This window comes from Eublepharis macularius, chromosome 1 (assembly GCF_028583425.1).
Source record: "Eublepharis macularius isolate TG4126 chromosome 1, MPM_Emac_v1.0, whole genome shotgun sequence".
In the NCBI taxonomy this organism is placed as follows: domain Eukaryota; kingdom Metazoa; phylum Chordata; class Lepidosauria; order Squamata; family Eublepharidae; genus Eublepharis; species Eublepharis macularius.
In genome coordinates this window covers 19,440,097-19,465,970 of record NC_072790.1, presented here as the reverse complement: position 1 = coordinate 19,465,970, position 25,874 = coordinate 19,440,097, and the positions used below count along the sequence as shown (strand labels likewise).

At 41.3% G+C, this 25,874-nt stretch overlaps 1 protein-coding gene across 2 annotated transcripts in view; it reads left to right on the top strand.

The window, feature by feature from the left end:
- EHBP1 (EH domain binding protein 1) overlaps window positions 1-25,874 on the top strand; it is a 411,820-nt gene that overhangs the window by 217,846 nt on the left and 168,100 nt on the right. For both annotated transcript variants that reach the window (XM_054974434.1, XM_054974440.1), the window contains one exon: window positions 1,547-1,736. In XM_054974434.1, coding sequence (XP_054830409.1) covers window positions 1,547-1,736 — 190 coding nt within the window. The remainder of the gene's footprint in view (window positions 1-1,546; window positions 1,737-25,874) is intronic.

Below are 25,874 nucleotides of genomic sequence, written 5' to 3'. Positions count from 1 at the left end.
CTTCCTGTCTGATTTAAAAGCAAATTGTAAAGGGTAGAGGGGATGATTGGACCCTAGCATTCAGGTTTGAAAGTATATCATGAAATTAGGGGAAATGTTTTCAGAATCTTATTCAAAAACATTTTTAATGAATGGAGCTGGAATGCCAAGACATCTCTAATGCTGATGTGATTGGGTGTATTCTTTGGTATTTGACTGTTCTACTTGTTTTAAAGTTTTCTTTGACTTCTAGAGAAATTAGGCTGCCATGTAGTATATACTGTGGCTGATGATACATAGGCTTTATCATTGGATCAAAATAGAAAATACTTTTTCTTTTAGAATGGTCAACACTGAGGTCTGGGATTTCAAAAAGAAAAGTCTCAGTAATCTATGATGCCCCTGTGCAAAACTATTTATATTACTCATTCACTATATATTATTCATTATATTATTCAAAGAGCACAAAAATGTAACTTATTAGATTGGTTCCATGGTCTTTGGTCCAGGAGATGCTAAATACCATATACATTTCCTCCAGCCTGCTTTATGTGCGACTGAAGTAAGATTCTTTGTAGACATGATTGCTGGAAATATAAATTGGTAGCTCTGAGATTAAGTAGTATCATCAAAAATAATTTTGCAGATCAGAGGAAGTATAGGCTCAGACAAGATTCACAGGCTCATGACCATTGTCAGTTTTCTTCATCCCCAAATGCATCATTCTTCTCCTATAGCTGCTAAAAAGGAGGCAGGAAGACTAAGACCGTCCCTACCTAGCATATTCCAAATCTCTGAGAATCTCGACCACATCTTTATTGCCAGACTGCTGAAGACAGGCTCCCTGGCAAATCTCAGAACATGATCCTGCATGTACCTGGTGTAATAATTGGACCATGCTTTAAAAAAAAAAGTGCTTGCTTGGAAATAGAGGGTTTTATATGAACATACTTAACAGTGTACCTCACAGAGATAAAGTACAATCCTAAATATATCTACTCTGAATTTAATCCCACTTATTCCAATGAAAGATACTCCCTAGGTAAGTGTGCTTACAGTGCAATCCTAAAAACAGTTTCCCAGGAGTCAGTTCCATTGAATAGACCTGAGTGGGGTTCTAATTAGACTGCTTAGTCATCACTTTCAGATTCATTCTTCCATTATTCAAATTCAGAGAGGATTTATGTTGGAAAATATATTTGTTTTATTTCAACATATCAAGATATTGAAACCTTAATATTTGAACGGGTTAGGCGCCTTAATCCATAGACCTGTTGGTCTTCATTATTTCTATTCGTTTTAGGGGCTTTGTGGATCTTTCTTCTCTTTCTTCCGATGTGGCTATAGACTTCTTAGCTTTAGGCATTCTGTTTGGCAAAGGTATTTGCACACTTCAATCATCATTTTTTTTCGTGGTGGAGGGAATAGCACAATCAGCAGGACTTTTGTGCATTTACAAAATTAAACCTATTTCTAATTGCCACTTAGTCAAAATAATTAACTTTTAAAAACTTGCACTGAAAATTCAGCAATAGCAAAAGAAATACGTTTCCCTTCTTTTAATTAGATCAAACCCATTTTATGAACCCAAATCAAGCTCTGCTTTAAATAATCAAGTTACTTCAATGCAAGAAACAGAAAGGAAGATGAAAAGAAGAGCTCCTGAGCCACCAGTCCTTTCACCAAAGACAGAAATGGCAACAAGCGAGAACACGTCAGCTATTCAGGCCGCGAAAGAGCTTTCCTCTTCTCCTAAGGTACATTGCTTCCATTTAACCAGTGTTGTAAATATTTGTTAAAAGCAGAAACTCCTGTTCTTGTATTGCAGGCATTTCATTCTGCTGTTAGGACATGAATAATTTCATTTTTAAAGATGTTTTTGCTTTATTTTCACTCACTTCATTATGAGTAGACCAGATCCATGATTTTAAATGTTTTATTCTTGACATGAGCAGAAGTTGGCCAAAGATACTTATGCTGCTCCCAATTAAATGTGCTGTGTAATCCAAGAGATGCAGAAGCCATAGCTGTAGATTCTGGGAGCTGTGCTCCAGAAATCTTGACATCTGATGATACTGGGGTGGTGCCCTCCTTGGAACAGTTGCTGCTTTATTAACATCTCCACCTCCCCAAACTTGCTGCCCTAAGCAAAGCTTGTGCTGCTATGTAATCAGCTCTGAATTGAGCCACAAATCCCATGAAGAAATATTTAATGAACAAGAGACCTTACCGAGGCATTCGGTGAAAGCTAGATTGCACAGGATCATATTTTCAAACCCTTAAATGGGAAAGTGTGTTTTTGCTATCAATGACTAAGCAGCTTTTCATTGTGGGAGAGAGAGCATGTAGATGGAAGATGTTGCACCTGGCAAAGTATGCTGAACAACCTCAACTTCAAAATAAATGTTTGCATGGTTTGTACATCTTAATGCTATAAATCTACTGGTTTTAGAATTATGTTGTACGTATCTCGCCCCCCCCCCCAAAAGGTTGGATCATTACTGCCACCAGTTGAATGCACAGATCCTTTCCCATGCCATTCCAACAAATTCTGGGAGTTGCAGGATAGCCCTGTGGATCAGGAGGGGAAGAAGGCAAAATCACTCTTTCTGCCATCAATAGAGCTCCATTGACAGAAGAAGGCGAGAGCAGTTTTGCCCTGCCTCTTCCTCTCCCCACTGCAGCTATGTTTGCCAACATCAGGTTAGGAAATTCCTGGAGATTTGGGAATGGGGCCTGGGGAAAGTGGGGTGTGGGGAGGGAAGGGGAGGGGAAGGACCTCAGCAGGGTGTAAGGCCCTAGACTCCACCCTCCAAAGCAGTCATTTTCTCCAATGGAACTGATCTATGTAGTCTGGAGATCAGTTGTAATTCTGGGAAATCTCCAGGCCCTACCTGGAGGTTGACAACCTTAACTGGAGGGAATTTGGCAAGGGTCTTTACTCCGTCCACTTGTGGTAATCAATCTCCAATAGAGATGGGTACAAATCAGAAAAAAACGAACCATGTGGTTTGTGGTTCGTCATGTTTCATGAACAACGAACTTTCACGAACCTGCCCCAGTTCACGAACCAGCTCATTTTGGTTTATGAAAACATCACTTCCGGGCCAGTAATTCACCACTTCCAGGTCAGCAGAAGGTCTGCAGAAAACCTAACTCTCATTGCCTAGGAAACTGATTGATTGGCACCAGGCTGTCTGCAGTGTCAAACCAAAAAACGAACCAAATGAACTGCCCTAAAGTTTGTGGCAGTTCGTCAGAAATAGGCTCTGATGAACCGCTGGTTCACGAACCACAAACCGGCCTGGTTCATGACGAACTTTGGTTCATGTTTCGGTTCATGCCCATCTCTAGTCTCCAAAGCAATAATGTAAAGGATGTTTAAGTCTGAATATGTAGCAAAATTGTTGCATCCAAAATGTGAATGATGGTATTACAGTGCTGTGTGTAATCATTGTGAAACAAATCTATATTCTATAACATGGAACCACGCACAGTATTCTGCGATCGTAATTTATACATTTTTAGCGAGTCCTCTCTTATTTGCTTGCTTTCAATAATCTGTTCTGCTTCTGAGCTAAAGGTTTTTTTAAGAAGTTGGGGATGAAATTTTTTTTTAATTAACCCTGCCTTGAGTGTGTTGAGCTATTGTCTTTGGAATTAAAATGAAAATATATTTTTGTTCCACCCTTTTAGTATATTTAGCAGAGATCAGCTGTGTTAGTACATTGGTTGAAATATTTCAATGGCTCATTCCTCAAGTTATGTTCTACAAAAGGACAGTGGTATGGTGTTTGCAAACCTGCTGTAGAAGGAAGCTCTCTCTTCTGTGATGTGCTGTTATGAGGTCTGCCTTGAACACATTGTGGAGAAACCAGGATATAAATATTTCCAATAAATGTTTTGGGCTATTAGGTAAACGTGAAAATTGGGTGCAATAATATTATAGAGAAATGATCGAGTGATGAACAGCAACTCCGTGACACCTATAGCGACTGCTGTGTTTGTTTTCTTTTTCATCAAACTCGAGTGTTGCCTCCCCCTTCCCATAGTTGTACCTTTACTATATGAAACCTCCTGGGGGGGAAATATTTAATATAGTTGTGTTTTTCATATGAGACCGGAAAGAACAAGCAGAGGGAAGGAGAATCTTTTGGCACATTCCCCTGATCCTTTTAAAATCTATAGCTGCCCTCAAGGACCCTGTGTTTTTAGGTATCACCATTTCGGTTAAGAGTTGAATGGAGCTCCTTGTTGCATCTGTCAGACTACTGCTTAATTAGGCAGAGAGGTTGCTGATGCATCCCTGTCCCTTAAGGGCTGATCTTGCCCTTTCTTTAGCTAAGAAGAGAGGCAAACACCAAAAGCCTACCCTGAGTCGAGTTTACTAGCAATATGGAGCAGAGCCAAAGAGGTCACTGGATTGTCACCCACAGTGCAGAATTGCAATTTGGAAAAGAAATTGCAGTATCCAAGCATCTAATCTTAATTCTGTTTGCTACCAAGTTTCCGTGATAAAATTGAATCATCTCACCTGATTTCTGGTGGAGATTAGGGAGCCAAGACCATAGATAAGATATTGGCACTTAAATCTGGTTTGGGGAGAGACAGCCTCTAAGGATGTATGACAAGCATTTTTTTAAAAAACCTGCTTATCTGATAGAGGGCATGTGCTTGCTGTTCAGTGACTCAGGATGTGGCTTGGGAAAGCGGGAAGGATAGAGGCAAAAGATTTCCCACTGACCAATAGGATTCAGACCACTCTTCCCTATCCTCCCCCGCCTGACCTCGTGTGGTTTCTCTTTTGTCCTGGAAAGCATTTTCATGGCGGAAGTCTTAGTTTTTATTCTGTATTTTTTATTTCTTGTAGACTTAGACAGTTCAAGCTGCTGCAGGAGAGGGCTACTTGTTTCCTCAGCACTTTGGCTATTTTCTTACAGGTTTTGGTCTTCTTGAGGGATTACTGCTGTACCAAGAGGTCCCAATTTTATTTAAAAATATAGAGTTGTTTCTTTAATCTCATGAATCTTCCATGCTGAGTGCTCAAAGTGGGAAAATAAAGTAAGCAGAAAAATGCAATTTACAAAGCCATGTATGCCCCAACGGACCTCCAGGACAAAGTCAAGTCAGCGAGTAGGAGTTCAGAAAATATTGATGTATTGTCGAAGGCTTTCACGGCCGGAGAACGATGGTTGTTGTGGTTTTTCCGGGCTGTATTGCCGTGGTCTTGGCATTGTAGTTCCTGACGTTTCGCCAGCAGCTGTGGCTGGCATCTTCAGAGGTGTAACACCAAAAGACAGAGATCTCTCGGTGTCACAGTGTGGAAAAGGTGTTGGCAGGTCATTTATATCTACTCAGGAGGGGTGGGGTTGAGCTGAGTCATCCTGTAAGAGTTTCCCAGGGTGTGGAATGCTAATGGCGGGAGGCTTCACTGTATCCTGAGGAGGTTCTTTTGCATATGGATTGGTGCTTGATGTGCTAATCTTCTCTGCAGGGCTATTGTCGGGTGTAGAGTGTTTTGTTATCTTATTCCAGGACACCAAAATACTGGACAACACTTCCAGCTACTTTGTCAGACTGCACAGGGAAGCCATTGAAATTCACAAGCATAAGCAAAACTTAAACAGGAAAGAAGAAACCTTAAGAATGAACAGAGCATGGTTTCCAGTTCTGAAAAACACCAGGCTAACAAAACACTCTACACCCGACAATAGCCCTGCAGAGAAGATTAGCACATCAAGCACCAATCCATATGCAAAAGAACCTCCTCAGGATACAGTGAAGCCTCCCGCCATTAGCATTCCATACCCTGGGAAACTCTTACAGGATGACTCAGCTCAACCCCACCCCTCCTGAGTAGATATAAATGACCTGCCAACACCTTTTCCACACTGTGACACTGAGAGATCTCTGTCTTTTGGTGCTACACCTCTGAAGATGCCAGCCACAGCTGCTGGCGAAACGTCAGGAACTACAATGCCAAGACCACGGCAATACAGCCCGGAAAACCCACAACAACCATCAGAAAATATTGTTCTATAAAAATGTTGGCATAATGTGGAGCCAACCTTTTACAAGCCCCAACTAGTCATAACAATCCTACCAACAATAATGTTAACCTTTCCCAACATACCCTCAGCTTAGCAGAGGAATATGTCCTTTCAAAAGGATTATCCTTCTGTCCCACGAAACCTACACAGACAATATAGCTCTGTGGAGACCTATAGGCCTTCTTCCACCTCAATGAGGAGGGTGAGTGAATGACCCTCCTTTCATTAAGATGTTCGCAGATATGGTTGTCCTCTGTTCGAGCCTCTGTTTTTCTGCCAAAGGTGGCCTCTGCTTTTCACTTAAACCAGGACATTGTCTTACCTGTATTTTTCCCTACTCCCTCAAATGATACAGAGAGACTTTTCCACAAACTTGATGTAAAATGTGCTTTATGCTTGTACTTGGACAGGACAGCTCCTTTCTGAAACTATGAAAACAGTGTTGCATTTATTATTTTATTTATTTCAAATTTGTATTCCTACCTCCCCGCAAGCGGGCTCAGGGCAGATAACAACATATTAAAATACAATTAAAATACAGTTAAAAATTCATATTAATTAAAAACAACACATTTGAAACAAGATGATGGACAGCCTTCACAGGGAGGGTTTTATACACCTCTTTTTTCTAGGCCGGTGGAGGCCCAGCCTCAGCCATATGCCTGGCGGAACAACTCTGTCTTGCAGGCCTGGCAAAAAGATAGTAAGTCCTGCTGGGCCCTGATTTCATTCCACCAGGTGGGAGCCAGGACCGAAAAGGCCCTGGCTCTAGTCGAGGCTAGGCGGGCCTCCTTGGGGCCAGGGACCACTAACAGCTGTTTGTCCCCTGATCAGAGTGTCCTCTGGGGAATATATGGGGAGAGACAGTCCCCTAGATACACTAGTCCCAGTCCGCACAGGGCCTTATAGGTCAATACCAGAACCTTGAATCTGATCCAGTACTCCACTAGCAACCAATGCAGCTCGCATAAGAATGGTGTTATATGCGCCTAATTTGGCACTCTTGTAATAACACGCGCCGCTGCATTTTGTACCAGCTGTAATCTCTGGGTCAGGCTCAAAGGCAGCCCTCTGTAGAGTGAGTTACAGTAATCTAGCCTAGAGATGACCGTTGCTTGGATCACTGTAGTTAAGTCACGGGTTGACAGGTAAGGGACAGCCGCAGATGGAAAAAAGAGGACCTGACAACCACTGTGACCTATGCCTCCATTTTCAGGGAGGCATCCAAGATCACCCCCAGGCTCTTAACCCTTGGAACTGGCACTAATGGTGCCCCATCGAGGGCCGGGAGCCAGAGTCCCGAACCTAACCCCCTGTGGCTCAAATACAGGACCTCCGTCTTCGTTGGGTTCAGTTTCAGCCAACTCTGCTTCAACCAACCAGTCACGGCTGCAAAAGCATGATCCAGGACATCTGGGGCTGAGCCGGGCCGGCCATCCATCATCAGATACAACTGGGTGTCATCTGCATATTTTCCTGTAACTGTTGTTCATTGATTGTTCTTCTGTGCAGGCACACATCCCTCCATCCTTCCCTGCTGTGTGCTCTTTATTATTATTAATTTTCTTCTATACCAGCAGCTCAGAGAACTGAGGAATTAAGCTGCTCACCCACCTTTTGTAGCCGCATCTAGGGGGAAATCATGCAAAAAGGCTAGGCATGTGTCTCGCACCTTTAGGAGCTTTAAAACGTCCGCAACTGGTCTGCACACGCGCAGTTCCCATATGTGCCTGCACAGAAGAACACTTGATGAACAACAATTACAGGTAAGTTTCGCCATAATGGTGCACTTTCCACCATCTCGACATGAGAAAAGGCAGCTAGATTAGCCCGTGTTAGTTCAACATCCAGTTTCCAGCAGTGGTTGCACAGATGCTTTGGAGAAATCCAGAAACAGCAGATGAAAGCAACAGTCATCCCCTGCCATTTGCTTTCCCATTATCTCTGAATCTAGAGGTTCCTTTTAGCTATCACATTAATTGCCGTTAAGAGATTTATATTCCATGAATTTGTTTAATCTCCTTTTAAACCATTTAAGTCAGTGGCTACCCATTACATCTTCTGGCAGTGAATTATTTAGATTCATTATGGAGGAGTAAGATGATATTTACTGCTCTTCAAACATAATCTGAATTGTACTGGAATAAAATCAGTCTCAGACTAGGATCACACTTGCTTACAATTAGCAGCAGCAATCTTTATTGGCATTACATGCTTACAATTATAGATTATCTGATTTAGGTAAATAATATGGGATTGGATCCAACCAGCTTGTACTTCTCATAAAAGAAGAAGGGATGTTCCTGTTGTCAGACTATGAAATCCCTGTTATCTAGAGTTAGCGAGGAGCCTTGGGGCTCTGACTTGAGAAGCTTCCACCCACTCTCTGTACCCCTCCTCGAAGTCTTTCCACTTAACTAGGTAAAAGAGTTTATTATGTTTGCGTTTTGAGTCCAAGATTTCCTTTATTTCATAGTGTACTTGGCCATCAACAAGAGTTGGATGGGGTATCGGTTGTTCAGGATGCCATTCATCTGGGGGTGGTGCCTTTTTCAGTAGGCTGATGTGAAACGTGGGGTGTATATGGCATAGATTCTTTGGGAGTTCGAGTTCTGCAGTCACCCCGTTTATGACTTTTTTGATTTTAAAGGGTCCCAAATATTTCAAGCCTAATTTTTTGCTGGCTTGCTCTGTTTTAAAGTTTTTGGTGGAGATGTAAACTTTTTCTCCAGGTTGCAATTCCCACTGCTCCACACAATGGCGATCAGCATATTTTTTATAATCTGCTTTCGCTTTGGCCAGAGTCTTTTGAATTAATCTCCATTGCTTGGAGATGGTGGTCCACCAATCTCCTAAATCTCCTGCTTGCTTGCTTTCTGGTTGTAAGTCGAATGGAAACACGACTCCTTCATAACCATGCACAATTTTAAAAGGTGTTTCTCTTGTGGAACTGTAGACCGAATTGTTATATGAATATTCTGCTAAATGGATCAGGTCGGTCCAGTTATCCTGCTGGAAATTAATGTAACACCTAAGGAATTGCTCTAATACTTGATTTAGGCTTTCAGACTGCCCATTGCTCTCGGGATGGGTAGGCGGAGCTTAATCCTTGTTCAATGCCCGCCAGTTGTAAAAGCTCCCGCCAAAAGTTGGCAACGAACTGTCCACCGTGATCCGAAATTACCTTGGAAGGAAAAGAGAGCAGTTTTACAATATGTTTCATGAACAAATTGGCTAGCTTTCTAGCTGTGGGCACGGTGGTGCATGGAAGGAAATGAGCTTGTTTGGAAAACAAATCCACCACTACTAGAATACAAGTACAACCTTTCGAGGGGGGTAGATCAGTGATAAAATCCATAGAGATCATTTCCCAAGGCCGATTGGGAACTTCCAGGGGGCTGTAGCAATCCAGGAGGCTTTCCCCTTCTAGGCTTGGCCATAATGCAAGTAGGACAGGAAGACACATATTGTGACACATCCCTTCTCATTCTTGGCCACCAAAATTGCCTTTGAACCAAATGTAAAGTCTTTAGATAACCGAAATGGCCTGCTGTGCGGGCATCATGGCATTGCTGTAACACCTCTTTCCTGAGACTAGCGGGAATATAAAGTTTGTTTTCTTTAATCCAGTCTCCCACTGCAGGTTGAGACATTTTTCCTGTGGGCGCTCACTCCCCCTCCTTTTCCACCTCGCTTTTCACTTTCGCTCTCCACCCACTTGGCTTACTCTGCTGTTTGGAGGCTTGGCTACGAGTGGTGACCACACCTCCCAACTGACGGGGAGAGAAAACAGTATCAATAGTCTCTTCCCTTATGCTTTGCAATTGGGGCATGCGTGAAAGAGCGTCCGCTAAGAAGTTGGATTTGCCTGGAAGAAACTTTAGGGTGAATTCAAACTTTGAGAAGAATTCGGCCCACCGAAGCTGTTTAGCATTAAGCCTTGGGGGTGCGCAACGCTTCTAAGTTTTTGTGGTCCGTCCACACCTCGAACTGATGGTGTGCCCCTTCCAGCCAATGCCGCCACATAGAAAGGGCTAATTTAACCGCAAAAGTCTCCTTCTCCCAGACATCCCAATTACGCTCAGCCTCAGTGAACTTTCTAGACAAGTATGCACAGGGCCGTACTTTTCCATCCTCCCCTCTCAGCAAGAGGACTCCGCCAACGGCCACATCGCTTGCATCCACTTGACCTATGAAGGTTTGGTTTTCATCCAGGTGCTGGAGGACCAGTTCAGAAGTAAATTGGTCCTTCAGTTTCTCAAATGCCGTTTTGCATTCCGGCCCCCAGCTAAGCTTGCTCATGGGTTTAGCTGTTTGCTCTCCCCTGCCTTTTGTCTTTAGTAAATCTGTTAATGGGAGGGCGATCTGGCCAAACCCCTTAATAAATTGTCTGTAAAAATTGGCAAAGCCCAAGAAAGATTGTAGTTGCTTCCAGGTAGTAGGGGCTTGCCATTCTTTCACGGCTTGGATTTTAGCCGGATCCATTTTTAAACCTTGTCCTGAAATGTGATAGCCCAGGTAGTCCAGCTCAGTCTTATGAAATTCACATTTGGACAATTTGATAGGGAGTTTGTGCTGTATCAGGGTGGTTAAAACTTCTCTGACTAATTTAACATGTTCCTCTCTGGTTTCTGTAAAGATTAACACGTCATCCAGGTAAACGACCACTCCTTTATATAAAAACTTATGTAGCACCTCATTGATCATTGACATGTAAACAGCAGGTGCTCCAGATAAACCAAAAGGCATACCGAGGTATTCATATTGACCTAATGGCGTATTGAACGCGGTTTTCCATTCATTCCCTTCTCTGATTCTAACATGGAAATAAGCATCTTTTAAGTCTAACTTTGAAAAGATCTTACCCTGCGCCACCACGCTTAGCAGGTCCCGAATCAGGGGAATTAGGTAGGCATTAGTCATGGACACAGCGTTGATGCCTCTGAAGTCCATGCAAAGTCTCAACCCCCCATCCTTTTTCTTTACGAATAGCACTGGTGCGGCATGGGGGGAGCTAGCCGGTCAGATAAAACCTCTCTCCACGTTTTTATCTATGAACTTTCGGAGCTCCTCTTTCTCGGCTGGGCTCATGGAATAAAGCTTTCCTTTTGGGAGACTTTCTCCTGGGATCAATTCAATCGCACAATCAGTTTTCCGGTGCGGTGATAAGCTATCCGCCTCCTCCTGACTAAAAGCTTGCACCAAATCTCTGTATTCCACCGGAATCAGGTTGAGGTCTTCTGCGGAGAGCAACACTACTTCTAAGGTCAGCAAGGATTCTTCCCCCCAGTCCTTTTGCCAATGATGATTGCTGCAATATTCTCGATCAAACACAATCATGCCTTTGGCCCAGTTAATATACGGATTATGGTCCCACAGCCATCTGCTACCTAGGATGAGGGGATATTTGGCCGCTTGGCTGACGATATAGGACTGGCTCTCCCAATGTTTGCCCATTCCCGTGGGTACCAACTCTGTTTCTCGGAGAGCAGGGTTTATATTGGACCCGTCCATTTGTTCAAAGATAATTGGGCTTTTAAGTTCTTGTGTTTCTAATCCCAAGCCATTTACCAGGGCAGGTGCAATAATGTCTCTTGAGCATCCCGAATCAATTAGAGCTTGCACCCAGATATGAGTTCCCCTCCTTGGATTAGTTAACATTACTGGAACGAATAAAATGGCCCCTCTCTCTCTCACCTCTGCTGGGGTGGACTCCTGTGTGATCTGCCGTTGGGGCCTCCTCACGACAGATCCATCTCGTTTCCCAATTGCGGGCTGGACGTATCCTCCTCCGCGAAATGGACATCAAGTTCCATCTGCACTTCTTCAGCTTCCAGCCCTTTGTCTAGGCGACTCTGTCTGGACATTCCTCTGCCTTGACTGGTTCTCGGGGCCGGAACTGGGGGAGGTGGCTGAGCTTGCGCTCGAAGAGGGCACTGGGCTGCGAAATGCCTGCTGTTCCCGCACTGCAAACACAGGCCTTGTCTCCACCGGGTTTCTCGAGCTCCCCTAGTCAGCTGTGCTCCACGAGCCCCTCTTGCTATGGCCAGGGGTCTTCTATTTGCCATTGCTTGCTGTTGCTCCACAAGACTGACTACTTGGGTGCGATTTTCCACCTCGCATGCTAGTTGTATCCATCCCATCAAGGTTGGGGGATCATCTTCCATTAAGGCTCGATCAAGCAACTTGGGATTCATCCCATTGCGGAACATCACTATTTTTGTCCCCTCCTCACAATGGGGACATTTGGCTGCAAGTTGACGAAACTTGGCTGCATACTCTCTCACTGGCTGAGATCCCTGTCTGAGGGTCTGTAGCTCGGTGCGTGCTCTATCCTGCTCCAAGGGATCTTCATATTGGGCTCTAAGTGCGGCAATAAAGTCTCGTAAAGTGTTCAGTTCTGGAGCCCTGAATAATATAGAGTCACGTACCATTCTGCTGCCCTGCCTTCTAGTCTGGACGCTAGATTGGTGACTCGGCTCTCCTCGTCCGGGAATAGATAGCCCCATCGATTGAAAAACTGGAGAGCTTGTACCACGAAAAATCCCAATTTGTGGGTATCTCCGTCAAAGGTGGTCTCCAACTTAATCCATCCCATGGGTAACTCCGCTCCACCTTGCCGTCCCTGGGCTAGCGGCGGAGGGCCAAACTGCGGTGGCTGTTGCGGCTGTGGTCGGAGGGGAGCCGGCACTCGACCCGGGATCTGTTGAGGTCTAGGGGCTGGTCTCACTGGCCCCCCCCAGTGCCTGGCCTAGCTGGTCTCCTTGGAGGCCCTACTTGCCCTGCTGGAGGCTGAGGCAGCGGACCCGGGGCGGGTAACGGCGGCAGCGGCAAAGGCTGCAGGGCTGCAGGGTCTTTTCCCAGTTGCGCTGCTGTCTATCTGCTTCTTCCACAGCGTCTCCTGAAATTCCCAGTACCCAATCTTCACCGGCTGAGGTTTCCCTTGGAGGTTCCTGCCCTTCCGCAGCACTAGCCATCCAGCCCTTGGCCATTCCCGTAATGGCCAGTATTCCATACTGTACCACATGAGCTTGATTTTGTAATCGGTTCCAACATGGGTCTGCATCTGGGGCTCCTGCGCCAGCATCCCAAGTTCCAGTTGAGCCCACATCAGTGTAATCCGAACTTAAAAGTTCATTGCGTGCAGCATCCCAGTTCTGAGGCCCACTGGCTTCCCCCCGTTGGAGATCCTCCACCAGATGCCCAGCCTGTGCATCCCATCTAAACCACTGCTGGGGGCTGGCCCGAGTAGCGCCCGCCGAGAGCGTGGATAGGCGACCCATTTCCCAAACAGGTCCTCCCGTTGCTCCCTGCTCCGTCAACCCGACGGTCCGACTTAGATCAATCATCGAGCAGGAGAACATGGTGCCAGCTCGCCTCTCCCTGGATTCCCGGGGTCTGGAGCCCCACTGCCGAGGAGTTAGCAACGATAGCAGCTGTTCCCGTTCACGAATCCCACTCATTCTAGGGCGAGCTCCCTCACGAGTCGCTTGATCCTGCCCGGTACCACCGGCAGGCAGTTCAGTAGTCCCCGCACCCTCCTGTCCAGGCACAGACGGATCAGTCAGATTCCCGCTGGTATCCATCCTCCCTGGGTGAGGGGTCAGGGGAGTAAAAGTAAGGATTCTCGACAAAAATGTCAGACTATGGAATCCCTGTTATCTAAAGTTCGTCTCCCCCTTCTGCAAGAAGTACAATTTCTTGATTTCAAAAGGTTTTATTGAAAGACTAGGGTCTGATACAAGTATCCATATTCCAAGGCCCAGGATGGACCTTAGCTGAACACAGTCATTGTCAAGAATGGGAAAAGAAAGCACAAGATGTGATACATCAAACCCTTCATTCCCAGCCTCCCCCCATCTTCCAGGGCGATGAGAACTTTGCTGTGGGAAGGCTCGGCTCATCAAGGTCTCTGGCTGTGGAAACAGATAAGAGTATTCTCTCCCATGGAAAGCGCAGTCAAAATAGCACCTGGACCTGGAGGGAAAGAATAACAACTACCCATTTAAAATGGCGTAACTCAGGTTAAGAACCTAAAACAGGACAGATCCTGACACCTGTGAGCTGTATGCCGACTGGAAACTTGGAAAATACTTGGAAACAGAGAAGTAATCTTCTCTGATTTATGGCCAGGAACACTAAAGAACACTGAAGAATTATCATGTGTAAGAACCATTTCAAAAGAAACAAAATACAGATTTGGAGTTTGAGACTACATAGGGGAAAACATGAGAACAAGTGTTTTCACACTGCAGAAAAGTTGGCTAATGTAGTAATATGCTTTGACTTATAAAACTATTTCTAGCTACTTGGAAGTTATGGAAACAAGATGAAGGTCTTGAGATGCCATAACAAATGAATAATTTACATATTTTTAGGTTATTTTTATGAAGAAGACTGAATCATGTAGCTGTATTTTATTATTCTTTGAAGGTATGCTTACTTATCTTAATCTATTAATTATGACTAGGTTTCTTATGTAATTAAAATTATATACAGTATTGATGCCAAAATATAACCATAATTTAAAAATATTAATCCAGATTATCAGATGGGAAATATTCCTGAAAAATTAGCTACTTTGATAAATGAAGGAGGTTGCAGTTTTCAAAGACTTGCAACTGTGTTACACACCAATAAAAGGATGAAGTAATGAAAGCAGTCCTGAGAATTCCTAGGTAAACGTAGTATTCAATATGGACACCTGAGATGGATTTTTTTTGTAAAAAAGAAAATCACCCAAGCATCTTTAAATTCAGTTAGGGTGTGGCTAACTCCTGAAGTTCCATAATCCATTTCCAGCTGTAGTAGATCTTTTCACTTTGCCAAGATAAATCAGTGAAATACGTTTTTGCAGGGGTACAATTATGGCTGCTTCCGAAACTATCCATCCTGAAACTGGTAGTTCATTATTACCCAGGTATTAAGATTAGGCGTGTCTTACTCTGAAGATCTGTTTATGTTTACACCCTTGTCTTTTGAACCAATTTTTAAACATGTCATAGAGGTGTCTAATGTGCTAATGAGAGAAACTGGTAGAACAACATGGATTGCAATGTGTCGAATCTGGACTTCTGGTACATTGAAATTAGCTTAAGATGGAAGCATTGAGATGGAAAAGGAAAGGCCTGAAAACTTCACTGGGTCTTCACTGTGTTATGGTGTGTGCACAAAAATATTTATTAACATATGTTCATATAAGAAAGCATCCTGTTTGGCAGAGCTTTTGCCTGAAATGTTGAAGATTTACTATTAGAGTTATGTATAACTTCACTCCCTGACATTTAGTGGTTGTTTCCACTTCCTGTGGCAGCCATTCTGTGGTTGCTCCCACCACCCCTTGTTAGAATTACAGTGGTACCCAGGGGCTTAACAAAGTTGGGGACTCCTACTGTAATCCTCCTATCACTCTAAGGAGTTCAGTGCATTACACATGGTTCTCATTTCCCTCATGTTATCTCCACAACAGCCAGCTTTTAAGATAGAGCTAAGAGAAGAGAGTGACATGCTCAAGGTAACCCAGCAAGCTTCCATCCAGATTCTAATCCATCACTCTAACCACCACACTCCACTACATTTTATCTTAGAATGTGAAATATTTGGAGTATTTTAGGGGTCTTAGGCCTTCTAGGATGTGATAATATTCCTATGTAAAATATTACTTTGAAGGTTCATTGAGTAACTCATCACCTATACCGGGGGAGGATCTTTCACAGGCAACAGCAGTGACACTTCAGCTAACCTTGCTTAGTACTGCACAGAAGAAGACAGTAGTAAGACGCTTCTAATCGTCTCTTACCTCAAAAACCCTATAATGAGACAACCCAAAGTGAAAAAAGATGTAATGCTGGAAGACAGGACCCCCAGGTCAGATAACACTCAATTGGCTTCCGGGGTCAAATAAGAATAGCACTGTTCTTAATGACAGGACTAGATGAAAGCCAAAAGATCATCCAGTTACTGATCTTAAGAAATGCAAAAGGAAAGTCCAAAGCTGTGCAACACACATAGTAAGAATGTGAAATGTGGGAAGTAGAGATGGGCATGAACCAGAAAAAAAATGAACCATGCGATTTGTGGTTCGTCGCATTTCACGAACCATGAACTTTCATGAACCTGTCCCAGTTCTCAAACCGGTTCATTTGGTTTGTGAAAACGTCACGTTCAGGTCAGCAAATCGTCACTTCCAGGCCAGCAGAAGGCCACTTCCAGGTCAGCAGAAGGTCTGCAGGAAGTCCATCCCCTGTTGCCTAAGAAACTGATTGATCGGCGCCAGGCTGTCTGCAGTAGTGAACCAAAAAACGAACCAAATGAGCCAGCCTAAAGTTCGTGGCAGTTCGTCAGAAATGGGCTCTGATGAACCACCAGTTCACGATCCATGAACCGGCCCAGTTCATCATGAACTTTGGTTCGTATTTTGATTCATGCCCATTTCTAGTGGGAATTATACATAAAGGTAGGCTTGAAATCATGAAACAAGAAATGGTAATCCTGGATTTGAGTGAACTAAAGGGGAATGGACTAGGACATTTTCAGTCAAACAGTTACAAAAAAATCTTACTATGGAAATGACAAACTGTGAAGAAACGGTGTTGCTCTAATAGTGAGGTGAGACATAGCACAAGCAATCAGGAGTTATAATGCAAAGTCTGACTGAATATTATCAATTAGATTTCAGGGGAGGTCTAGCAATTTAACTATTGTTGGAAAATTTGGACTAGGATTATGAAATGAAGCAGGAGAGCAACTCAAAATTTTGTAAAGCCAACAATCTGTTCATTGCAAAAACATGCCCCAGGCAACCAAACAGATGATTATATGCGGACATCACTGCTTGGCCAATACAGGAGTCAAATAGATTACATACACTATTTGCCAAAAGTGTATTTTTGAGGTTTGATGGCTCATAACACCACTTTTTGGGGGGGGAGTAATACCATAAAATTATATATCAATGGAAAGATAATGTAATCAAGAATGTAATGGAATAACTTCTGTGAAGGAAATTTTTTTAGAACCGTAGTTACAAAGAAGAAAATTGAAACAGAAAAAAATGAGTTATACAACAATTATCACCATGTCAGTTAATACTTAGCTGGGTAACCTTTTGCTTTAATTACAGCCTTACAACGCCTTCCCATGGAGTGAACCAAGTTTTTTAGTTCTGCAGCTGTTATAATGTGAAACCACGATTGAGTTATTGCTTCTATTAATTGCGTTTTATTGCTGGGTTGCTTGTCACTAACCAGTTTCTTTAGTTGGCTACATAGATTTTCGATGGGGTTAAGGTCTGGGCTATCCCCAGGCCATTCCAACAGTGGGATATGATTATCTTGAAACCACTTTTTGCACACAGCAGCAACATGACATGGAGCTGAATCTTGTTGAAATATAAATGCTTCATTATCTTGGAAAAGATCACGTGTGGAAGGCTTCAGTTTGGGTTCAAGTATTTCATTTATGTATTTTTGGGCATTTATATTGCCATTTATCACGCAAATTCTGCCCACACCTTTTGATGTCATACAATCCCATATCATAACACTAACTGGGTGTTTCACGGTAGGTGTAATGCAATCAGGATTCAAATCTTCTCTGATTCTTCTTCTCACATATTTTATGCCATCATTACCAAACAGGGAGATTTTGGTCTCATCACTCCAAATAACACTGTCCCATTGTTCCACTGTCCAGTTAACATGGGTTTTAGCCCAGTTTAATCTTTTCAACCTTTGTTTGAGAGATAACAATGTTTTTTTTCGTGGAATTCTAGCATTAAGACCAAATTCCTACAGTCTGCGCCGAACAGTCCTTGCACTCAACTTGACATTGAATTGCGCCATTTCGTTCTAATTTTTTTTCCAAAATTTTTTATTGGATGGGTCAGTATACACAAATCATAATATTCAATATCAATATCCATCACATTATATCACTCCCACCCATTCTCCCCCCTTTTCAGTTGACTTCCAACAGTTTTCCATTCCCTTCACCTACATTACCTCACTATCTCCTATAATATTAATTTCTACATTATAGTATATAGTATAACATATCTATATCTACCATGTTTAGAATAAGTCTCTAATGTTACTTTCACGATTATGATATAAAATATACTATATCATTCTTACTTATACACTATCCATATTTTCACCTCTAATATAAAGATCCATTCTCCCCTCTTAACAATTATCCAAAGACCACATTTTGCCTTTCATGTCCCATTTTTTTTCCACATAATTCTTAAGTTTCTCCCAACTCATAACATATTCCACAGTATCTTGTTCTTTGAACTTCCTTGTTAGCTTGTCCATTTCTGCCATATTTAGTAATTTCAGAATCCAATCTTCCACTGATGGTATCTCTTGAGTCTTCCACAACTGTGCATAAGACATCCTAGCTGCAGTAATCATATAAAACACCATTGTTCTGTCCATTCTATCAAATTCTTCTAGGTTCATACTTAATAACAACAATTCTGGGTTCTTAATCACATTTTTCTGTAAAATATCTGACGTAACCTCTACAATTTCCCCCCAGAATTGTTTAGCTTTTTCACAAGTCCACCACATATGATAAAAAGAACCTTCTTGTTTCTTACACTTCCAACACTTATCTGACATTTGACTATTACCATTTGCTAACCTTTTTGGCGTTAAATACCATCTATACATCATTTTATACACATTTTCTCTTATAATGGTACATGTTGAAATTTTTATAGTATTTTTCCGCAACCTTTCCCAGGCTTCCATTGATACATCTTTATTACAATTTATTGCCTATTTCACCATCTGTACTTTAACTATCTCATCTTCTGTAAACCATTTTAACAGAATCTTATATACTTTAGATATCATCTTTTTCCCCTCTTGAAGTAAACATTCTTCTAGTTCCGAGTTTTTAGTCCTAAATCCTACCTTTCTACGATCTGTATCATATAAGTCTTTTATTTGTCTATATTGAAACCAACCATACTGAAACGGCAGTTCTTCATTGGTTTTAAGTATATATTTATCACAATCTACTCTTAAAATTTCTTTATATGTCCTCCACTCCTCTCCATATTCCACCTTTAGGTTTACAATTTCTGCAGGTATAATCCACATTGGAGTCTCTTCATCTAAATATCTCTTATAATTTTTCCAAACTGCAAATAAACTCCGTCTCACAAAATGATGTAAAAACATAGCATCAGCTCTTGTCTTCTCATACCACAGATACGCATGCCATCCAAAAGATTTGTTATATCCTTCCAACATCAATAGTTTATGGTTTTTCAATAACATCCACTCTTTCAACCAAACCAAACATATAGCTTCGTGATACAATTGCAAATTCGGTAATTATAGTCCGCCTCTCTCCTTAGCATCATATAATACCTTCATCTTGACTCTGGGCTTCTTCCCTGCCCATACAAAGTTCAAAATCTTCCTTTGCCATTTTTCAAATTGCTTATTATCTTTCACAATTGGTATTGTTTGCATTAAAAACATTATCCTCGGAAGTACATTCATTTTAATTACAGCAATGCGACCCAACCATGATAGATTCATTTTATTCCATTTCAACATGTCCATATCTATTTGCTGCCATAATTTGTCGTAATTGTTTTTTAAAAGATCAATATTTTTCGCAGTCAACTCAATACCTAAATATTTTGTTTTATGGACTACCTCACAATTCGTTGTCTCCATTAATTCTTGTTGTTCTTGCTTAGACATATTTTTACATATTAATTTTGATTTACTCTTATTTACGTAAAGTCCTGCTAAGTCCCCAAATTCTTTTATTTTCTCCATCAATCTTGGCATATTTTGGATTGGATCTTCCACTATCATCATAATATCACAGGCAAAAGCTCTTACTTTATATGAAAATCCTTTAATTTTCAACCCTCTTATCATATCATCTTCACGTATCTGCCTCAATAAGATTTCCATTACCATCACAAACAACAATGGGGAGAGTGGACATCCTTGTCTCGTTCCTTTACTTATTTCCAAATTTTTTGTTATATCACAGTTTACGATTATAGCTGCAGATTGGTCTTTATATATTGCCTTCACTGCTTGAATAAACATCTTGCCCATTTGCATCTTTTCCATCGTGGCAAACATAAAGTCCCAATTTAAATTGTCAAAAGCTTTTTCTGCATCCACCAAGAAAAAACCGACTTTTTTTCCTGGATTCTTATCATAGTACTCTGTTGCATTCAGTACTACTCTTAAATTGTCTTTTATTTGTCTATCCGGCAGAACACCTGCTTGTTCCTCTGCTATAAACTACACCAACCAGGTTTTAAGTCTTTCAGCCAATATTTTTGCAAAAATCTTATAATCATTATTAGTCAAAGATATCGGTCTATAGTTTTTAACATTTGTTAAATCCTGTGCTTCTTTCGGTATCAGTGGGATGTTGGCTTCATTCCATGTTTCCGGTATTTCCTGTCCTTCTAATATTGCGTTCATTACTTTTTGCATCAATTGTACTAATTCATCCGCCAATACTTTGTATAATTTAGCCATAATTCCATCTGGTCCTGGCGCCTTTCCCACTTTCGTTGCTTGTATCGCCTCCATAATTTCTGTTACTGTAATTTTAGCATTCAAATTGTCTTTCAGTTTCTTAGGCACCTCTGGCAATTTCATTTTATGAAAAAAATTCCTCCATTAACCTTTTGTCAATAGGTTTTTTCTGATATAATTTTGCATAATATTTATAAAATGCTCTCCCAATTGTATTTTGATCAAATAGCTCTTTTTCATCTTCTATAATTTTACTTATTTTTTAACTTCTCTTTTTCTTCAACTGCCATGCTAGATATTTCCCAGAATTGCGCCATTTCGTTCTATATACACCCCGATGATTTTCTTCTGTCCCCTAGGCTCAGTCTCTCAATTCTTCTATCATCTCTTGCTTGTGTGCACCTTTTCCAGCCTTTACCAGTGTCAGAATGTCAGTTCTCAAGCCACAGCTACGCCATGTTCTCCTGTTATAATCTGTAGTTATTTAGTTCTCTCCCTCCAGGCCCAGGTGCTGCCCAGGCCGCCTATATCCATGGGAATACAGAATTCTTACCAGCCCATCCGACCTTGATGTCCTCGCCTTCCCAGGCCTTCTAGACAGGACTAAGGGGGGAGGCTGGGAAGGGGTGCTTGAAGTGTTGTTACTTCCGTTTTATGTGTCATTCTCAACAAAGCTTTGGTTCAGCTAAGGGCCTCAAGTCCTTAGATCATGGACCCCTGTATCCTGAGCATAATCTTCCAATAAACCTTTTGAAACCAAGAGACCTTGTGCTTCTTGCAGAAGGGGGGAGACGAACTCTAGATAACTGGGATTCCATAGTCTGACAACTAGTCTGGTTTTGTAGTGACTGAGTTGCCTTATACCTCTTCAAAAATTTAGAAATACCACCTTTGGTTGTTTCCATCCATTTTTCTTCTAATTTCTTCATAACTGTAGCCTTGTTCACTTAATAGTACTATTTTACATCGCTTTCTAGGTGACCAGTCAACTCTTTGTGCCATTTTTAAAATTGTATTACGTTGAATGGCTACATTCAAATGAAGGAAAGCTACTTCATATCAACCTAAGCAAGTTGTGCTTCCTTTTCCTGGTTATTTGGCTATAACATTTGATAGAATGCAGATAATTGAAAAAACTTTGTTGCCTTACATTCTTGATTAAATTATCTTTCTATTGATATATAATTTTATGGTATTACTCCAAAAATAAGTGGTGTTATGAGCCATCAAACCTCAAAAATGCAATTTTCCCAAAAGGTTTCCACAATTTTGGCCACTAGTGTAATTGAATCAGAACATGGAGAAGCTATATTCTCTGCTAAAACAAGACCAGGAGCTGTTGTTGTAGAGACTAAGAATTGTCATTTTCAAAAATTAGAATAAAGCTGAAGAGAAATGCTAAAAGAACCATAGTGCCAAAATATAATCTATATGACATTCCTATAGAATTTACTAAGTGAATCAGAATAACTGTGGGCTGAAACCAGAGGCATTATCAAGGAAGAATGTACAAAGACTTTTGCTGTAGCCAAAAGAAAGGAGAAGCCTAGATGGATGACTGATAAAACTATTAGAATTGCTTAAGACAGACAAGAAGCAAAAGCAAAACTTGACATAAATAGAATTATAAATGCAGCTTTTTAGTGACGTGCACACAGAGACAAAGAGAACTATAACAACAACCACCGCCACCAGTGCAAGGAAATAGAAGAGAACAAAAAGAAAGATGAAGAGATCTGTTCTGTGAGATCCAGGAAATCAAAGGGGAATTCAAACCATGGCTAGGGATGCTGAGAAATCAACATGGAAATACAGAATCCAATCAGGACAAAATAATGGAAATATGGAAATTATACACTGAAGCTATACAGAAGAGATGGAAGAATGACAGATTCCTACGAAGAAGAATCTTTTGATGAAAAACCTGAATTCTTAGAAAGTGAAGTGAAAGCTGTTCTTAAAGCAGTTGGGAGAAACTGGTATACCAGTACAGCTATTTCAAGCTACAGAAAATGAGTTCATCAAAATCTTAACAAGCATATGTCAACAAATATGGAAAACAAAAAAATGGCCCACTGCCTAGAATTGCTCAATCTCCATTCTAATTCTGGAAAAAAGGAAATGCAAAAGATTGCAGCAACTGTTAGACCATTGTATTAATTTCCTATGCAAGCAAAGTGACACTCAGAATTCTTCAAAGACTGTTACCATTTATGGAACAAGAAGTACAAGCTGGATTTCAAAAAAGAAGAGGCACTAGAGACTTTACTGCAAATTACAATGGTTAATCGAGCACACCAGAGAATTTCCAAAGAAAATCAGCCTGTGTCAAAGCTTTTGACTGTATAGATCATAAAAAACTGTGGATGGTGTTAAAGTAATGGGTGTGCCAGAACATCTGATTGTGTTCATGCGCAACCTGTACTCTGGACAAGAGCCTTCTGTTAGGACAGAATATGAGGAAGCAGTGTCAGGGATATAGCTAGAATTGGAGAAGAACAGTTGCTGGATATGACCAAGAAAGTCATAGAAGATTCTTTTGCGCACAGAAACAGGGCTAGCCTGGCCCATAATGAGACGTGCCACAAAGGGAGCCTAGTGGCCTAGAATAGAACAACCTCAGAGAGGAGCATGAAACAATGGAGTCACACAGTTGTATGACCTCGTGTAGATTAGAAGAGCTGTGTCTAACTTGTATCACTATACGAAATTTATTAAGTCCCAGAGACAGAGAGTGTCGGAGAATGGCAGGAATGTCTAATTTCATGGAAACTGGCGATATTACTTAAAGATAGATGGATTGGTTGAGGGCCAAAAGATAACTTGTAATCACTATTCTTACATAGCTTTAGTTAAGAGGGAATAAGAATGAACTATTTTTATATATTTTAAGAAGATGTTTTAAATACGGTTAACCTTGTCTGGTGTTTGAAGTGATAAGATAGTAAGTTAGCCTAGAATGTGAGTACCTTTGAAGCGGGACAAACAGCAGTTGTAAGGAGACAGTTCTGAAACCCTATAAATATGAGAAGCTGAACTGATTGGGAGCTTCCTCTTAGAAGGTGCTACCTTGCCTGTGACCTTCATATCTTTGGGGAGGATCCTTTTTTGGACTCATGTAATCACTCTCCTTTAATGATATATGTAGCTATTATAATAGATGGTATGCTTTTCTGTTGATTGAGTTGATATTAAGATTACAAAATAATTATGTTTTATTAATAAAGGCTTAGAATTCAAGACAAGGTTCCATAATTACATTACATGTGTATACTACCTGGTAACAAACCTAGAATGTTATCTGTAGTGTACCTCTTGCCAGGAGTTAAATGATTTGATATGGAAAGCTAACTAGATGCTCAGGGCTTCTTAAGTGAACACCTATATCTGAATCAGGCCTGACCAGAGTAATTCAGAACAACAGAAAGGTTTCTAATTGGCAAAGATGTCAGACAAGGATGTATATTATCTTCCTGTCTGTTCAGTCTGTATACAGAACATATTCAGGGGGAAAGCTGAATTAGATTTAGAGGATGGTGGAGTGGAAATTGGTGGGAAGAACATTAACAGTTTGGGATATGCAGATGACAGTATGTTACTGGAAGAAAATAGTGAAGACTTGAAATGACTACTGATAAAGGTTAAAGGAGAAAGTGCAAAAGCAGGATTACAGCTGAACATCAAGAAGACAAGAGTAATGACTACAAAGGAATTACACCATTTTAAGGTTAACAGTGAAGAAACTGAAATTGTTCAAGATTTTCTATTCCTTGGCTCAATCATCAACCAATGACTGACATCATTAAAACAAATGTAAGCTGGGGTGAATTCAGAAAGCCAGTTTTTACACTAGATTCATCAGTCACAAAATCTATTGTTTGTTTACTTTCTCCCCCATGGGGATCCAAAGTGGCTTAAATCATTCTCCTCACTTGCATTTTATCAACACAACAACTTTGTGAGGTAGGTTCTGCTGAGACTGGCCCATGGTCACTCAGTGAGCTTCCATGACAAAGAGAGTATTCAAGTTTGGGTCTTCCATATCCTAGCCTAACACACTAAGCAGTAGGGGTGTGCGATTCGGGTTTCCAGTTCAGGTAAAGTACACGAATTGGACCCGATTCACAATGATTCCAGAAGCGATTCATAACGCTTTGGGAAGCTTCAGGTCAAGGGTTTTAAATGCCCCTTTCCATGCTGCTTTGCAGCGGATTCGTATCGCTTTGGGAACGTCGGGTCAAGGGGTTTACTCCAGATTCCTCTCAGCAGCACCAAAGCTTGGATCTTCCAGTTGCAGCCTTCAAAAGGCAAGCAGTGGTGAAGCAGCCAGTCAAGATGAAAATTTTCATTGTTTGCTTGCCTTTTTTTTTTGGTAAGCAGAACAGATTTTGATGCAAGGGAGGAGGGAATTGCATTTATGAAAACATTAGTTGTAAACTTAATAGTCTTCATGTAAATAAACTTCCTGATGGTGCAATCTGGACTCACTTATCTGTGAATAAGCCCCATTGATCATAGTGGAACTTTTCTTCCCAATAAACATGCACAGGATTGAATCATAACCTTGTACGTGTACAGAGACAGAACCAAATTTCACAGAATTCTACGCAAGTATAGAGGAAGTGGAGACAGTGCCAAAGCTTACTTGCTTCTGCTTATATATATTTCACCACTACACTCCAGATTCCACTCAGCCGTACCAATGACGATTTCAGTTCTGTAAGTACAAAAGTCTTGAAGGGCTGCCTGACTAGAAAAGTTTTGGATCATGTTCCTGGGCATTCCAAAGGCTCTGTTTAGTTGCACATAGATACGTTTCATTGACTATAGCAACCAAGGACTATGATGGTTTGTCCAGGAAATGTGATTTGGAAATGTAAGGAGCTTGGTGTGTATTGGCCCTTTTGAAATAATTTAAATCTTGTTTAAATGAGTGTTAAATCAATCTGCCCTATTATGTTTTACGTCTTCCAAAACCTAGTACAATTATAAATATATAGGAAATATTTTGTTAAATAAGTGCAATAAAAACATGTCATGTCTGTGCCTCATCCATGCCATGCTTGATGATGACCTGTTGTTCTGAACCAGTGTTTCATGCAGTAACTTGATGTCATATTGCCAATGCCATAACTGGTTTGCTTTCACAGGCTTATTGAAGTTACAGGTGTCTTATCTAATGGACTGTAGAAACTCTCAGTGCTTTTGACTTTGTACACTGCTCACTCCCATGCTCTGCTATGTTTCAATTTTGATCTCCTGCTTTCTCAGTGTCTAGACTTGATAGTGCAAATATGTGAGACGTTCTCAGGAT